Source organism: Eleutherodactylus coqui, chromosome 4 (assembly GCF_035609145.1).
Source record: "Eleutherodactylus coqui strain aEleCoq1 chromosome 4, aEleCoq1.hap1, whole genome shotgun sequence".
Classification (NCBI taxonomy): domain Eukaryota; kingdom Metazoa; phylum Chordata; class Amphibia; order Anura; family Eleutherodactylidae; genus Eleutherodactylus; species Eleutherodactylus coqui.
In genome coordinates, this window is record NC_089840.1 from 137,682,689 (window position 1) to 137,700,855 (window position 18,167).

General features: G+C 46.7%; 1 protein-coding gene across 1 annotated transcript in view; it reads right to left on the bottom strand.

The window, feature by feature from the left end:
* The window catches only part of SLC41A1 (solute carrier family 41 member 1), a 41,991-nt gene extending 24,746 nt beyond the window's left edge, over positions 1–17,245 (bottom strand). Inside the window, exons 1-2 of the mRNA XM_066600183.1 lie at positions 17,198–17,245; positions 11,414–12,208 (exon numbers count right to left, since the gene is read on the bottom strand). Coding sequence (XP_066456280.1) covers positions 11,414–11,785 — 372 coding nt within the window. The 5' untranslated portion in view covers positions 11,786–12,208; positions 17,198–17,245. The remainder of the gene's footprint in view (positions 1–11,413; positions 12,209–17,197) is intronic.
* Between the last annotated feature and the right edge of the window lie 922 nt (positions 17,246–18,167).

Sequence of the window (18,167 nt, forward strand, 5' to 3'; positions counted from 1 at the left end):
AAAAAAAAAAAAAAAGTTGTAAGCATTTTTTCCACACTTAAATGGCCTTTAACTAAGACTTTTGCATAGTACTGTATACATATATGTCAGTCACCCGGCAAAAACCGCCCTTCAACCAATGCAGTTTGACTTACAATATTGACTGGCACTTATTACTGGCAGTTTAAAAGAACCCGAGTGATAAGAAATTAGAGCACTGTAACACACGAGGTTTGCCGTGTTCAGTTGCACAATATTGTTTTTAGGTCGCAGTTTGCTAATCATTGTTAGATATATCTTCAGATACAAAACCTCGTATAAAGCTGACACATCAAATACCTGTATCTGCAGACGTCTGTGTGCCGGCACCTTCGTAATAGGAGCAAAGACTGGTCAACCCATCAATGAGAACCCTACCAAAGCATTTTTTTTTTTAAATATATGAAAAAGGACATCACAAATAAAAAATAAATAAAAAGTTACAAAACGTTAGATCCTCAAGGAATATTGTGCCCAGTAAACGTAAGCACCATTTTGGCACAACACTTGGCCTCCTCTACCTTGTCTTTTATCTTTGAATTGGGTTCTGACTTCTAGATCTTTCAAGTTACCCACAATACTTCCTTCTAAACACTGAAGGCGGCCGGAGGCCCAGCCATAGAAGTTGTATTTCGGCACGTTACAACCCAAAAAGGGGGGAGTCAATCATACGGAGGAATTCAACAGCTCAGTACATTAATATCTGGACCCTCGCTTGCCATCTTTACAATTACCTTTTCCATAATGGTGTTAAAACATAGGCTGCACCAAGGAGTCCGATGCAAGAGACAGATAAAGCAGGTTTACGAATCCCATCTATGGGACAAATCGTTCAGTGTAAATGCTGCCCGGCTGGATGAACGAGACTTGGCTGCTTTTCATTGGTCGTTCAGTTTCTGCATAGAGGAAACTAAACAACGGATTGACCATGTAGACAGGCATTCACTTATGAAGGACTGACTTAATGTTAGTGGAGGCGGGTGGGCCGGAACGATCCCCAGCCCACTCGAATGCAATTCACTGTGAGATGCTCATTCCCATGTTTAAAAAAAAAACAACAAAAAAAACTTAGGAACGATTACGGCTGGGACAACCAGTCAGGCCAGGTTGTTCCCGGTACATTGGGATACATGAAGGGGGGGTTGGGGGGTTGGAGTGGAAGTGCTGCTCTGTTCCCTGTCTAGTGGCAAACACTCGTAATTACAAGCACAGCTCATTGAAATCAATGGGACCCCAGCTGTAATTAGGAGCATCGGTCACTACACGAGGGTCGGAGCACCACTTCTACTGCAGTGAGCATCCCAGTGGGTGCTGCCTGAAAAACCCCTTTAAGTTTGTGGCTTCTTGATCGGGCACAAACATTCATAACATTCGTATGCTCAGTCAGCCATGCAGTCTGCAAGTCATGTCCTATGAAGAACGGTTAAAGGATCTGGGAATGTTTAGCTTGCAAAAAAGGAGGCTGAGAGGAGACTTTATAGCGGTCTACAAATATCTGAAGGGCTGTCACAGTGCAGAGGGATCAGCCCTATTCTCATTTGTAGAAGGAAAGGCTAGAAGCAATGGGATGAAACTGAAAGGGAGGAGACACAGATTAGAGATTAGAGAAAAAAAAAACAAAAATCAAAACTTTGACAGTGAGGGTGATTAATGAGTGGAACAGGTTACCACGGGAGGTGGCGAGTTCTCCTTCAATGGAAGTGTTCAAACAAAAGCTGGACAAATGTGTCTGGGATGATTTAGTGATCCTGCACTGAGCAGGGGGGTTGGACCCGATGACCCTGGAGGTCCATTCTAACTCTACCATTCTATGATTCTATTCTAGGATTATGCCTCAGACCAGACGGGAAACAAGTAGACTCTTGCGCAGCTGATTGGATAGTTTATGCGACCATAAAGATGCGTGATCAGCAGCACATATCCCCAGGTAAACAGGCAAGTGTGCCGCTGAGTCTTCATGGAAACGAACAACATAATATATCCCCCATCTGCCTGTGTAACACCTTACTGAGCGCCAGTCAACAGCCTACACTTTGTCAGCACCATTTATGATCGGCAGATCTGCCCATGTTAAACCTCCCTTAAACCAGATAGTCCAAAGATGCACCAAGTTCATCACAAAGGCGCATACTGTATGATAAATTTAGCACATTTGTAAACCATCGTTTTAAAAATTTTCACTACGTATTGGCTTACTTTGAGACAAAATTGTGGTACAAATGTTGCATTTCAAGCCATACCTTCCCTACTAGGTTATAAATCGGAGTGAGGAGCCAAAAGTGGCTGACACACAATACATGTGGTACAAGGCATGCGAGCCACTTACAGCACTGGCAGATCTACAAATTATCCAATGGGAACATCACAACTGCCACCCTACAAGAGCCATCAGGGGAAATAAGGATCAGATTTGTTGTATTTCAGCAATGGGATCTTTTATGGGTGTCTGGGCTGGCCAATGCGAGTTATGCCCAAAAATCCCTTGTCCAAACAAAAAAGGCAATATTCACCTCTTCAGCCCTTTGGAAGCAGCTCTGGCTCCCTGTATGTATGTTTGGCAGAAGCGCAAAAGTCAGGGAGTCCTGGGTGCCAGGATACCAGGACGGTGCTGCTGAGGTCACTTGACTTCCAATATATACAAGGAAAGAGGTTGGCTTTCTAAGGGTCTTGATAAATTTGGGGGGGGGGGGGGGGTTTAATTATGGTACTGGGCTTTAAATCACAGCCAGTAGTAAACATATGGTGCAGGATTAAAGCTCCACCACTGTAGCGGAGCAGGTCGGGTCCTTGGCAGTTAGTGACAGGCAAGGACCAGGTGCTGCATATTTACAGTGCGTGGTCCTTTGAGGGTTAAGTCACACATAGGAGTTGCTCTTAGCCAATAGCAGGAATGACGTGCGGACATATATGGTGGTTTCACACGCTAGGAGAAAGGCCCTGCATCTCTTCAACAAATGCTAGTGCCAGATGCTGGCTGCCAGTCCACAGGGAAAGCACCAGTGTTTGGCTTTTTTACATGAGTTTCCATCAATATATCTTCATAGAGCAATAAAGAAAACATGGTGGTGTTGGGGTGGATATAGCAAAGAGAACACTTTTTTTGGGGGGGGGGGGGGGGGGGGAATTATATAATTTTATACTAGTTTGTTGTAAAAAAATAAACAATTTTATGCAGGTGGCGATTCAGCTTCTTCACTGCCCTTGCCACTTTTGTAAGAGTGGGAATGCTGTGCCAGGAGAGGCCAGAAAGTATACTAGAAATGTATGCCAGGTTGGCCCTCGTACTTTATGTAGGCACAGAAGGCTGCTGAGATCACTGAAAATATGAAGGGATGTGCCAGTCTAATAAGTCTCCCATGTTTGAAGGAAGGTATAATACACATTCCTACAGGGACACTGAAGGTAACACATGTACGCCCCCCTCTGTACCCTGAATAGGTCACACTGAGGCGTAAGCATCACATGGACATGCAGTCCCAACCTCCCTGCCAAGAAGTAACATTACACCACCAGCATTTAAACAGGACTAAAATCAGCAACTATTCAAAGACCATGATAATATTGTATCTGCTTGAAGAACAATCACACACGTGGGAAGGATGTGTAGGAAGACTGCAAGACAGAGATAGAAAGTCTAGACTTTGGAGCAAAGCAAGTTTTTTTTTTTTAACCATGGACAAAAGAAAACCAAAAAAAAAAGTGAAAAATCCAAAACACGTTATGATGGAAGATAAACATAAATGACCTGTGTTTGAAGCTACTTCCAGGCCCAGTGGGCCAGGCTTCCTACAATCCACTGACTTCTCTAGAACTCATGCTAGAAACTGGCATAAACTGAAGTGTTAGCCTATATGCCCCATTTTACTTAGTATGGATGCCAGAAGGTGGTGCATGGGTGACCCAAGAGGAAACAAAATGCATAGAAGGTTTCACCTCTTCTCCCCCAACGCCACAGGACAGAAGTTTACGTCCTGGGCACAAGGTACTTGACAAACAGGACATAAATTGATTTGGTCTATGGCAACCATCAGCACCTTACAATCAGATTGTGGGGGTGCCAGAGGAGTGAGAAGGAGTATCCTCCCTCTGCAAGCCCTGTGGTCTACATGGACAGCAGCATCTACAGAGTTAAATGGCCAGGATTGGAACAAGCTCTGATCTCAGCTGCTGTAACAGGAACCTGGGTGTTTTTGCCTCCCTGATTGACTTTTTTTTTTCTTTCCCACTGGCATAGCCACAAAGGCTTGATTTTTGTGGGAGGAGTTAGGGAGAGATAAGGAGAGCTGGGTGGTTTTGGGTTTGCTTGGTTTTAACAAGCACCTCAAAAACCACACATCTCCAAGACCAGAATATGAGAGGCTAAGGCCCCCTGCACACGGACGGATTTCCGCCGCATAATTCGCGGAGGAAATCCGCAGCGTTGCCCGCAGCTATTAGGTTCTATTGACAAAAACCTACTTATTACTAGAAGAAAGATAATTTATATTTGAGAATATAGATATCATTTTTGTGGCCATTTGTAAAAATGATAAATTTGGAGGGGGGGGGGGGGGTTATGGGCACATCCGTAAAAGAAAAAGGGGGGGGGGTGTCAGGCGACAGGCGTTTTAAAGGAGGGGGAGGCATATTTCTCAGAGTCCTGACATTCTGTGAAGCAGCAGGGAGCAGACTCACCTCCTAGTTAATTGAGAAGCTGCAGAGGGTGGTTGTTATAAGGAAAGAAGAAGTACAGCTGTTATGTCTGCCCTGGAGAGAGACTGCCAAAAAACTGTGGGAGCTTCTAACCTGTGTGAGCACACACCTCACTGCTTTTTGTTTATGTGGTCAGGCTAGGAGGGGGTAGCCCATGTGTCAGTAGTGAGGGCCACTCATGTACGTTTAGAGATGGACAGGCAGTTTTACTACTGAAGTGGCCGATGTCTGCACTGCTGCACTTCAATTTGAAGAGACAATAGACGTCTTGAGTTGGAAGATCTGTGCCCGGGCTGTTTGAGCTGAAGGGGAACTTTAAAAAAAAAGGAAGAGAATAAAGAGGGACAGACTGAGGCCATCATTCCCCTCCGTGTATAGGCAGCACATGTTTCTAAAAGGCCACCGAGCCAACTGTCCCCGTCATGTAGGGTCACAGCAAGGGTCCTATTTCACCCAAGGGTGGAGGGGCGCTCTAGGAAGGCAAATCTTAATCATCTCATGCCTGGATTTAAATGTAAGTCTGCTGCCAATGAAACTCAGCCAGGATTAGCAAACAAGATACACAGTGGAGCATTCATAAGGAGACACGTTCATAACGCTTATTTCTATATTACGTTCCGGGATTAAACGCTTTTCCATGATCAGGCCTAAATTTAGAGTTAACCCTTTCTTAGATCAGAGTTTAAACACAATGCTGATGGGTTCACTTTGTGCGGCGGACTGTTCAAGTTGATGTACTGGCAATCCTATCCCAGAGTACACAGATATTCCAGGATACGTACAAGACTGCACATTATACAACCCTCTCCAAGTACACACATCGACCTCCGCCATGGAAGCAGGCACTAATGCCAATAAGATATATATTTCCATATACACAAAGAATGCCACTACTGAGGCCCTGAGATGCGCTACCACACGTGTCAAAAAAAAGAAAAAAAGTACTAGCAGGATTGCCTAACAATTGCTGGACCAGACAACTTTGAAATGGTCTTTTAAACTAGTTAGAAAATATTTTGTAGAAGACAGGAGTAGCTTTATTCAGAATTTCAGTAAAATAATATTCTTCCTCCTTCCAATCCCCTCTCTCCTAGTGCCATTATGGCTAAGGGGAGAAAGGAGGCAATCAATTGCAAGTCAGCATGATCCCCCAAATGCACCATGTAAAATACATCCAGTTAGTGATCCTACTTCATCTACCCGTTTATATAGATTTTTAATGGGATTCTTTTTAAGAATAGATTCCAGGACTGCAATATATCAGGAAACTACTAGTCTGCATATAAGCCTATTCAAAAGCTCACACATGCAATTGCCTAACAGCTGGTAAGAGTCGTCCCTCAAGGACTTTGGCAATACCATTGGAGGGGATGGGGCACCTGCAGATTCCTCAGGAATAGGAATGGTCATATTAATTTTGGTCAACAATATGCTTATTTTAAAAGGGACCAGGAATCAGAACTGCCAGAAACCAATAAAAAAAGCTGAAGTTTGAGAAGGTTTCAAGCGTCAAAAAAGGTGCATCAACTAGGTGGCATCTAAGATTTGCTGAACCATGACAAAAATTATGTTTGAAGAGTTTGCAGATGTCAATGGCATCTACTAAGTAAAAGCTTATTCTCCCTGCGTAAAAGCTTAGCTTTCAAAATTCTAGCTTTTGAAAGGGTAGAGATGGAATTCCACACACACACACACACACACACTTTCCAGAACTACTGAATATGTTCAGTATCATATGGGTAGAGGTCTGGTGCTCAGGACCTCTGCCAATCAGCTGACGAGGCTGATAGGCGAGTGCTATGGCTCCTCAGGACTGTGACATCACATTCATCAGTCACATGGCTTGATAGCGGCTCCATTCAAGTGACAGCAGCCGCTCGCGGTATTGCAGCTTAGTCCAAGGAAAATGAATGGTGTACAATATGCAGTGAAGGGGCAGAGATACCTGCTCAAGCATCGTGGCTACTGCAATCAGCTGATCAGTAGATGCTCCAAGAACCACCAGTCTGAACCAACAGCCTATTCTTAAGATAGGGTTTTCCATTAAATATTGGCTTTTTAGGTTAGTGGAAAGTTTTTACAATCAACAATCTGCACCAAATTCCACATCCAAACTACAACCAAAAATGACAAAATCTGCACCATTGCTGTGTATTTGAGACAGATCCACAACAGATTTCACACTCAACTGAAAGAGTGACATTTGCAGTGGATCCACATCAAAAACCACAGCATTGGGTCTCATTTTTGGTCATGGTTTTCATGCAGAACTTTGTGTGGATGGTCTACAATGGACAAGTCACACTGCTCTCTGCTAAGTGTGAACATACCCTTAAAGGGGTTCTATCAGAAAAAATAATAACTCACCTGTGCCTTATGGGGCCGGTCATTGGGAACCTGCTGGTCTTCTCTCACTCTAGCAGCCATCCGATCGCAGGGCAGAAGCTGGCAAAGTTCCAGCTCCCACCCCTGCTCTGACCCCTGCCGGATGGAAAGTCCTGCCGCCCGGGTCAGTGGTTGATGCGTCACAAGTGATGCGTTGCCCACTGATTGAGGACGGCAGGGTTAGCCGCAGCCAGGCCAAAGAGTCGACGGTGAGTGCGCATGCGTCCCCCTTCCCAGCACCTAAACGGAGGGACCAAGTACAATGGGATTAGGAGAGTATGCTTAGTTTTTTTAAACTTTTCTCTTTCTACAGTTTAGACTGTAAAGGGATGCAGGGGAGTATAATTTTTTTTATTTTGCTGACAGAACCCCTTTAAGCTTGGCTGCAATTAGTAGGCTGCTAAGTAAGGAGAGTGAGGTGTGATTGTAACATGTTTTACCCTCTATCAGTTTGAGTGAACCCACCTCTACAGTGTGCAGTCACTAGCTTTCAGAGCGCGCTCTTAAGATATAATGAAAGCCTTGTCCTGGCTTTAATTTAAACTAATACTTGACGGACAAATGTAATGCAATGTAAAAGTGGGTTTTTAATAAAGGTCTTTGTTGTCAAGGTAATATTAAATCCAATAATTGTTAGTTTCTAGATCCCACTTATCGTCTTCAAACATTCAAGTGAAACCAGCAGGAAACGGCCGCTCCACCTTTAATGAGGATTAACAAGGCAAGAATTGTAAGCTGCTAAATGAGTGACAAACCTTAATTACAATTTATCTTGGCATACAGTTTTAGGCTTCTTTCCCACAAGCGTATATCAGCCGCCATTTTCATGGCCAGCCAATATACGCTACGTTGGGAGAGCTAAAACTGGTCAACGGGTGCACAAAGCAAGCATTTGTGCGCCTGTTGAGACGGCATGGGTCCCACCACACATACACCGAGACTACCATGACGTCGCCCCTTTTCCCTCCCTATCGCAGGCTCACCTGTCCTCTCCTCCCACTCCTCCTTTGCAATGGGAGGGGGTGGGGCCAAGCACCAGCCCATCCCACCTCCTCCTATTGATGGCTATGGACAAGGGGCAGGAGCTTAGCTCTGCCAACATCCCACCCCTTATCCATAGCCAGCAATGGAAGGAGACGAGACAGCGCTTAGCTCTGCCCCTGTTCTACCATCCCCTCCCATTGCAGAGAGCCAGTGGGGAGGAAGTTTAGCAGCCATGCTGCTAAACTCCCTCCCACCTGCAGCAGTTGCCATGGGCTCCCAAAGGAACCCATGCAGCAGCCAACATATTCCGGACCAAAAGATAGTTCCAGGACCATCTTTTGGGCCCAATGTAAAAACACCTAGCACTATATTGGCCTGGTCGGGCGCTTTTACGTCTCAGGAATACGGACATGTGATCTGCTGCATTGGAATCCAATGCAGCAGATCACAGCATATATCAGTCACCTGTGAAAAAGGCCGGCTGATATACGCTCGTAGGAAAGAAGCCTTAGGTACTAAAATTAACAGATTAAAAGATCCCCACATATGTTCAATAGAGGTCAGCCAAGAGAGCCATTACTCTCAACCCCTCTACTTCAATGCTGGGTTCAGCTGATTTGTTCATGGATAGAGGGAAGTCACTACCAGACTCTGCTGGTGACTGCTTATCTCCAAGAAACACAAGGAGTAAGGGTTGAGACTCCATGTACACGATCCTTCTTGCACAGACATCCATCGAGGGGAGAGTCAGGAAACCAGCCTGTCTACATGTACATTTAGTCAGCGACCTTGCAGAAATTAGTGGCCTGTAGGCTCTGTTCACACCACACTAATGGTATAGGTCAGGTGTACACTACTGACTTACCTCTGACGTATGCCAGTATATAGTCAAAGTGCAAGATTTCAGCCATAACATTAAAAGGAAGTATACACCTGCATCTATCAGGTGCTGTTTTTTTCCTCAACACGCAATGTACTATAGATGGGGGAGCCTGGGAGGCCCTGCCAGTGTGGCACACTGTGGTGATACAGGGCAATCCACTGCTTTGCCAGTAGGGATTAGATTACTGTATGAAGTGTCAAAATTTTCTATGGCTGGCATCCTTGGTATTAGTTCAGATGTGCAGACTATGTTGTTTGCAGTCACCTCTCCCCCCAAACTAGGGTTGAGTTGAGTGGCTGCACATTAGTCTGCATTGAACATTTAGCTCCCTCATATTGCAATCTGGCTGTCTGCATACTACTAGGGCATACGGTGATTGAGCCTGCCCTGCAGTAGCAGGTGGTGCATATTTGGCTTCTTTTTCTGCGAGTTATGTCTTTGTGCATTTTTTTCTCTCACCTCCGTGATTTTATGAAGTATACCATATAAGGTTAATTGCACCCTATGGCTATGTTCAGGGTTTTAAAATGCACATGCCTTGATGAACAAATTCCACTATACAGCAGCATTTCCAACTCCAGTACTTAAGGGTCACAAATTAACAGTGTTTTCCAGCATTGCGGCACATCCCATCAACTGAACGATTTAAACCAAACCAGTCACATTCGAACAGTCCAGCGATTTTTTTGAATCGTTCATGTAAATGCAAGGAAGAGCACCACGTAATGAAAACCACCCAGATGGCTGAGTGTGAATTACGTTTAGTTTTAAGGGTAGGTTGTGCCCCATTGTAAGGTGCAAACAAGTCACATATACAGAAGTTACCAATTCAAAAAAAAAAAAAAAAAAAAAAGTGGCCGTACTTAATGGTATACTGATACAAAATAGAAGGGAGGGTGTAGAACCACATCCATCAGCAGGCAGACAAGCAAGCTATATAGAGCATTACACAGGTGCCTTATACTGATGAACAACCACTCATACACCTACCAAACATTGGGCGACACAGCGGTTTAGTTTTATACTTGCATATATTGCACCTGTGCAATGCTCCTATAAGGGTGCATTCACATGAGCAGGTTTTGCAGCAAAGCCAGCTGAGGATCATAGAAGGAGAAAGGGATTTAAAGGGGTTGTCCCGCGGCAGCAAGTGGGTCTATACACTTCTGTATGGCCATATTAATGCACTTTGTAATGTACATTGTGCATTAATTATGAGCCATACAGAAGTTATAAAAAGTTTTTCACTTACCTGCTCCGTTGCTGGCGTCCTCGTCTCCATGGTTGCCGTCTAATTTTCGCCGTCTAATGGCCAAATTAGACGCGCTTGCGCAGTCCGGGTCTTCTGCTGTCTTCAATGGGGCCGCTCGTGCAGAATGCCGCCTCTGTAGCTCCGCCCCATCACGTGCCAATTCCAGCCAATCAGGAGGCTGGAATCGGCAATGGACCGCACAGAAGCCCTGCGGTCCACAGAGAGAGAGGATCCCGGCGGCCATCTTCAGCAGGTGAGTATGAAGACGCCGGACCGCCGGGATTCGGGTAAGTACTACCCGGTTTGTTTTTTTTTAACCCCTGCACCGGGGTTGTCTTGCGCCGAACCGGGGGGGGGGGGGGGGGGGGGGGGGTTAAAAAAAAACAAAAAAAAAACCCGTTTCAGCGCGGGACAACCCCTTTAAGGTCTTTTGGACCCACTCTGGGTTTTGGTTTAAAAAAAACACACATGTGAATGCACCCTAAAGCAGTTTGCCCTTGTATTTTGTACTAGTATACGAGTAGGTATGACCACCTTCTGTGATTCTTGAATTCTGTCCTTTTTGTGGTTTGTAATGTTAATGTAAGGATGCGTGAGAAAACGAGGACCCTTGATGTGTGCTGTGAACCAATACCTCATATTTATTATATTTGCAGGAAGCAGTCAGGCTGGTGTCAGGGCCAGTGTGGTTCACATTTGAGGTGCAGGGCAACCTGCCATGCTGTATAGTGTGTGGCATCATTAATAGGATGTAAGCCTGCATGGTGCACTACATATATCAGTTGGTCTGGCACTCTTTGTATGCCTTCCCTGTGTGCATGTATAGTACCAAGTAGACACCCCAATATGTGGTCAGTATGTGAGTGGTTGTTCATCAGTATATTGCCCTGTGCAATGCTCCTCCATATAGCAATCTGCCTTTCTGCCTGTGGTTGGGAAATGGTGTATACCTGCCCTTGTGCATCTTTGTACTAGTATACCAGCACGTATGGCCACTAAGTGATATTTCACTTGTAGTACGCGTCACACCAAGTAACCCAAGTTGGCATACATTCCACATATGTTCTGTCCATTCCAGCAGATTCAATGTACATGTCCTAACAGCATCCAAATTTCAGCACTGTATGAGTAGACAGCAATATGTTCATCAACTTAGTCAAGTTTTCTTATCTACAAGATACATATGGCACAAGGCTTACCTGCACTATGTCGAGAACCATCCCTGCAGCCACCGTTCCAAATCCCGCCAATAAGAAAGGAAACAGAACTTGGAGTCCAATAGAAAAAGAAGTTTCTTTCAATGGCACCACCGCCTCACAAGAAGGCTCCATATTTTGATCTTCACTCTCTGTGCTTTGGCTACCATTCTCCAGTAAGGCATCCTCCTCTTGCACCCCTTTGGTATTTGCACGGGAACCTATTATCACTACCTCAGATTCATCTGGCTCCAAGAAGTCTGGGTTCACCATGAGAGGATTGTTATCTACATCCAAGTGTTGCTGGTTCTCCAGAGCAGGATAGACCCCATTGGCAGCAACACCATCATCTCGGTGTTCAGGAACAGGTGGCATGGTTGTGACCTCTAAGATTATATATAGTCCAAACAACTCTTATATGCTGAGGGTAACAGTCGCCAACACTCCGGGGACAGCCCTTCCAAGTAGTCCTTGCCCTCTACGGCTTTCAAGGCTGAAGAGATACAGTCGCTCCCCATTAATCACTTAGATAAAATAAGGTGGATGAAAAATAGTGACTAAAAAGGCGACGGCTCCAACAAGAAGCCCGACAGTCAAAAAAGCACAAATTCTATTAGCTCATCAAAATGACAAATAATTAAGACATGACCCCAAGCAGTAAAGCAAGGAATCAATGAGTAAGCTAAGGCAACGTCTTCCAATTACAAGGTGAAGAGAAAAGTGGGTGTAACTGGGGTAGCTGGTTAGCCAAGCACAAGAATGCAGACGGGTCACATAACTCATAACGCCATCTTTAGTCTGGGGAGAAATTGAAAAATAGATTATATACAACACCACAACTTCCTTTCATCAGGCTTATTTAACTAACAAACGCTTCTTTGCTACCAATTTTCTTTTTGCTAACAAATCATGGATAAACGTGCATTTACACACTTTTCTTGCCTTTGCCATGATGTTTCTTAGGAAAAATGTGCTTAACTTACAAATGTAGCCTAGCCCAAATAAACAGAGCAGGTAGTGAGAAAGTTTTAGACCCAATGCCCACATCTGGGAGATCCACAGCTCTAGAAGCCCATAGGGATGCATTAGCATCTGCAGGGCAATTTAAAGCATGCGGATTCAGATTGCACGCGCGGGAAGAAATTGCAGCATGCTCCATTTCCTGCAGATCTCCCGTACGGACGGGTCCCATTGACGTCAATCTGTTTTTGTGCTGTGCAGCGGATACGTGGGAGAGCAGAAGATTAAAAATAAATAAAGATGCACGTGGCGCGCTGCCGGCATGCCGAGTACATCCGCCGGGCAGAAAAAAGAAGATCCAGCTGCGACAGAGGAGACCCGTAACATCCAGACAGGTGAGGATAGTTAAATTTTTAGCCTCATGGCTGGGGGCACACGTGGAAACCGCTGCAGGATTCCACTGTGTGTGTGCCCGTGGACATGAGGTGCCGCCTGCACACGGGCGGAAATCCCGCAGCGGGATTTCCCGCAGGATTTCCACCGCTCAAAGCCTGCATAGGAGTGCATTACAATACGCACTCCTATGCAGACGGCCACGGTTTGGCCGCGCGAAATGTCGCGCGGCAAACAAACCGCGGCATGTCCTATTTTTGTGCGGGGCTCACAGAGCCTCGCACAGATACGTCACTCACCCGGCCGCCGGCTCCGGTCTGCGCATGCGCCGGCTGCCCGGCAGCCGGCACATGAAAGAGCCGGGGCCGCTGGGCGCGGGCGAGTACGCGCTCGTCTCTGCAGGCGCTCGGGTCGGGTCCCGCAGAACGTTATCAGAGTGTTGGTCATATGAGCTGGAAGCCAGAAGAAAAGTTCAGAATGCAAAGCCTGGAGGGGACGAGATTCAGAACTGGATTCTTCATAGCAGAGGTCCCTGGTACTGTGGAGATTCTGTAGTTTTTCTTCTCTTCTAAACGCTTTGGACCTCATTTACACCTCTGCGAAATATTTCCATTCAGCTCCATTATAGCAGCCAAGCAACTGAAATGCTGAATCCGGGACATGACTGGTATGAAAAGCACCTGCCTGATGGACCCGCTGACTATAACGAGGTCTGCTGGGCTTATGCTATGCCACCCAGCATTTTCTCAGACTAGATAGGCCACCATGCTGCAGTACTTTGTGCCGAGGCTCTAGGGATATGTTCATATAGCATCGCTTTTACAGTACAAGCCATGTGGACGAGCTTTAAAACTCATCCACACAACGCAGAGAAATTCTGCACGAAATCCGTAGCAGAACCAACATGAGGTGCAAATTGTGAACTTGCAGCATGTCAATTTATGCTGTGTATTCTCAGTGCAGATATCACCTCTTCAAATGGGCACGTATTTTTAGCTGCAGAATTGCTGCTGTGAAACATCCGCTACATGTGAACATATCCTTAGCAGAGCCTCTGACGCAGACATGAACCCCGCTTAAAGCCATTTACATGGGACTAGTAGCGCACAAAAATTGTTTCAAACAAAGAAAGAACAATAATTGTTACGTCTAAATGCAAAGCCATTGTTAACTATTGGTTTACTTTGTCACTCACTTTCATCCAGCATAAAATCATAGCTGGTTCACTCCCTTTTCATTGCGTCTAAAGGCCCTCTGCCCAGCGGATACTCAGCTGGGATTTGCCCGTCTAAGCACTCCACAGGAGCGCTAACGAGTAGCAATAAAGTGACCCGCTCATGCATAGCGTTTAGTCAACAGTTGTCCCATGTAAATGGGGCATCATAGATCTTAGAAAAAATGCTTTGTTCTTTATCAGGCTCCCTTCTAAATGGTTCCATAAAGCTAAAGTCCATCTTCAGCTCATTGTAAGATCAAATTACATGCTGCCAATAGGAGTCAATGTAGAGAGGTGGGACACACCAAGTGCTTTATTCATGCCCATACTGTTCAGTACTACTCTGTGGTCCTAAATTATGGTATTACTACTTCCCAGCAAGTGATAGTGGAATAGGATCTCCTCCTCTACGTTCCCTTCACAGTATACATGAGATCTACAAGCAGTCTCCACCCTCCAGCTCAGGAAAGGTTAGAAGTACAGCCTGCTTAGTGATAAACAAAACAAGTTACAGGGGCCAGAAATGGGGTTATCCATTTTACCCAATCATTAGGCCATGTGAAAGGGTCAATGAGTCCCCTGAAGCTACTAGTATGCTTTAAAGACAACCTGTCACTAGCTTCATGGAGCCTAGGCTGTGGGCAACACAAAACCCTAGAGGCTTCCCCCTGCCTGGGCCAGCTAGACTGACAGGTCTGTCACAGTTTGTGTTTAGCGATACCTGTTGATCTAGCCGAGCAGGAAGAAGCCCGGTGACATCGCTTCCCGTGTTCCCAGCAGCTCTTCAAAGTATGTATCCTCTGAAGTGGCACAGCCTTTCAGAGCAAAAAGCAGCCTACATCTGTGCAGTGTGGTACCCGTCTGGGTTTCATGCTGACCGTGCTTCAGACAGCCGCTGGGAATGGTCAGTTTCACTTGTGAATCTGTAGGCGGTTCTGCAGGCCGATGTGTATCTGGATCCCCGATGAAGTGCAATCATTACGTTTTTTAAATGGCATAATCTGTCCGCTGTGGGGTCCAGTCACACGGCCATCACGTCTCCTGAGGAAGGACGTGCCCAGACAACGTTCTTAGCAGAGAACCAGCTACTTACATTACTATCAACAGTCAGTGGCAGATACAAAAACCCCACTTTTATTGTATGACCATTGCAGGTTCAGAGAGGCTATTCTAGGAGTTTTCTACAAACCGACTGTAGCAAAGAGTGGTAAGAAAACCAACTAAGGCTGGGTTCACACAGGTCGTAAATCCCATGGAAATCTCATTGAATGACCGCAGCAGGACCGCACAGCAATACCGCAAGAGTGTCACAATAGAAATGCTGCTTCAAAACTCGCACTGTAGGTTTTGAAACAGCTTCACTGACTGCATTCTGCTGCAGCCATCTCTCCTCAGATGGCCGCAGCGGAGATGGCGATAAAGTGGACATACCACGACTTTGAATTCTGCGCAGCATGTCAGTTTCAGCGCAGCTTGGATGCAAAAGGCTTGTGGACGAGATTTTTGCAAGTCTTATTCTGCAATAAAGCAGCAAAGTGGACAAAAATTGCAGACTTTCAGCATGGAAATTCCACGGCAATTCCGCCCCGTGTGAACCCAGCCTAAATAGATAGAACCAACATGACTACCTGAGCGGCACCACTGCCTAATTTGCAAAGCTGCATGTGGTAATGGTGCTGCGCCACACCACATAATTAGGCTCTGCTCATCTTTTCCATTGTTGGGCAGTCATAGGAGCTGAACCACAAAGATAGCAGAAGTGCCGGGTCCAGCAATTTACAGACGGCACCCAACAACCCTGCTGTCCCACATGTCACGACCGAGGCTTAGAACAAAGTCTTATTAGGACTCATTCACACCTGTGTTACGGCTTTCCGTCTCTCCATTCCGTTTTTGGAGCAGATACTCAAATTAAAATGTGAATAAGCGCTTCTGTTCTTTCCCTGTTGATTTCAGTGTGTTTAAAAAAAAGCAGCATGCCTCGCCTCCTCTGTGCCGCTATGTTTACCTTACTAACTGTACAAACAGCGCTGCCGACGGTGCCAACTGTTCTGTTAGAGAAGACATAACGGAATGGAAGCAGGCTGAACGCATTCCTTTTATGAAAGCCCATTGAAATTAATAAGGAGGGCACATGCGCAGCGCAGGGCCGGCATCAGCCGTGACGTTTCTGTGCGGGGCTCAGTGAGGCTCGCACCGAGACAGGACTGGCCGCAGTTTGTTTTTGTGCGATCAAATCGCAGCTGTCTGCCTAGGATTGCGTTATCTAATGCACGCCTATGGCAGCGGGCACGGGCGGAAATTCTGCAGGGAAATCCGTTGCGGAATTATCCCCCGTGTGCAGGGGGTCAAAGACAGATGTAAGCAGAACATGGAAACTTCAGGGAATGTTGTCTGTAGTCGGATAACCCCTAAAATAAAGGAAAGGTGTAAAGAATCCCCAGCAGTAACACCTGAGGTTCAGGGCAGGGGCTTTATGGGTTACAAGACAGCATAGAGGCACTTTTACACGAAACGGGAAAACAAAGGCAGGATCATTCAAATGGTAGTGATGGTGTAAACGCTGCCAGCACCAATCCTGTCGCTTATCGTTTATTTTATGCAAGTAATAGTTGGCTCGATCAGGTTAACAGCCAGCGGACAAAATTACCGCAACAAAAAAACGTAAGTGATTTGCATTTAAACTCAGCGCCCGCACAGACTCACCATTCTCTCATTTGCTTGGGCGAACAATGTTTCTCTCCGTGTAAAAAGTAGCCCAAGAAGCTGCCCAATACTGACCCACCAGTCACCATGCCAGCAGCCATCCAGAGACAGGGTACAATACTTCTAAGAAACATTGGCAATGCCAGAGCAACCAATGCAGGGTGCCATGTGCCCACCCCTGCCAACAGTGTCACACCTGGAGGACCTCAGGTCACCAGAGGGTACAGACTCACTGAACCCCTTAAATGCTGCAGGAGGCCCGGACAGCACACGGAGCAGCCGGCTGATGACTGCACGGTAAGAAGAGCCGCACAATGTACACGCCGCCCTGGATGCGGGGACCGTTACTGAGCGGACAGCATACAGCTCCACTAGCCGAAGGGTCACTACAGCGCACTATACACTGCTCTGTGAGGGGGACACTAATTACATACACTGCCCCTATAACAGCTGTCGCGGCTCGCACTCACCTCCCTCCCCCATCAGCCGCCGCTGCAGCAGCCCGCACTCACCTCCCTCTCCGCCGCCGCAGCTCCACCACTGCAACACTTCACTTTATCAGCAGCGCTTTAACTTCCCCGTGACGTCAGAGCTCTGACCCCGCCCCGACCAATAGACTGCGGATTCTGAGCCGAAGCTCACCGGGAATTGGCGGGAGCGGGGGTGACTGGAAATTGTATAGTGTGAGATTGACAGCAGTCTCAGCCAATGAACGGGCAGCAGAGGAGCCGCGTGTCGGGCGAAGAGCTCCGCCCATTTTCATATAGTGATTTGACGTTGTGGAACTTTGAGGTATAAGACTGAGCGGTCCGTTACCTCACGGGGCCGGGCTGTCACACCGCTCAGGGGCCTCTGGACCGGCGGGTACCTCACGGGGCCGCGGCTGGCACACCGCGCAGGGGCCTCTGGACCGGCGGTTACCTCACGGGGCCTTCTATCAGCTCCGCAGTTCCCAGTCACCGGCGGCTGCTACCCGGAGACAAAGCTGTCCTTTTTATCAGTGATGTGTTCCCACCAGCCGTTGGCCGAGCGGGGCTGTAAGTGGCCACCGGTGCTTCCTGCCTCTGACAGCTGGCTTCAGTTTAGTAATGGCAGGGGCTATCTGTTCTGTCACGGGGGCCACATCACCTTCCCGCTGCCTCCAGAGGGCGGCTTGTTGCTGTACCGCTGTGTAGTCGGGGCTCGGTCACACCAGCGTACCTGCACAGCGTATTATGTGCGCAGTTTGTGTGTCCATGAGGGTGCGGGCAGACGAGCGTAGGCGTATTTACGTTCGCACGAGCGCAACGTATAATCGCCCGAGCGATCGTTTTTCACCGATCATGACCAGAGCTAGAAAGCGTATTTTCGTTTGTTCCTACTTTGCAAACGGTCTTTTCGGCGATCGAATATGTGTTGGCGCGTATTTCGGTCACATATGTTCCGTTTTTTTTCGAATTGCCGTTTTTACGCGCCGTAAAATCGCCCATGTGAACAAATACA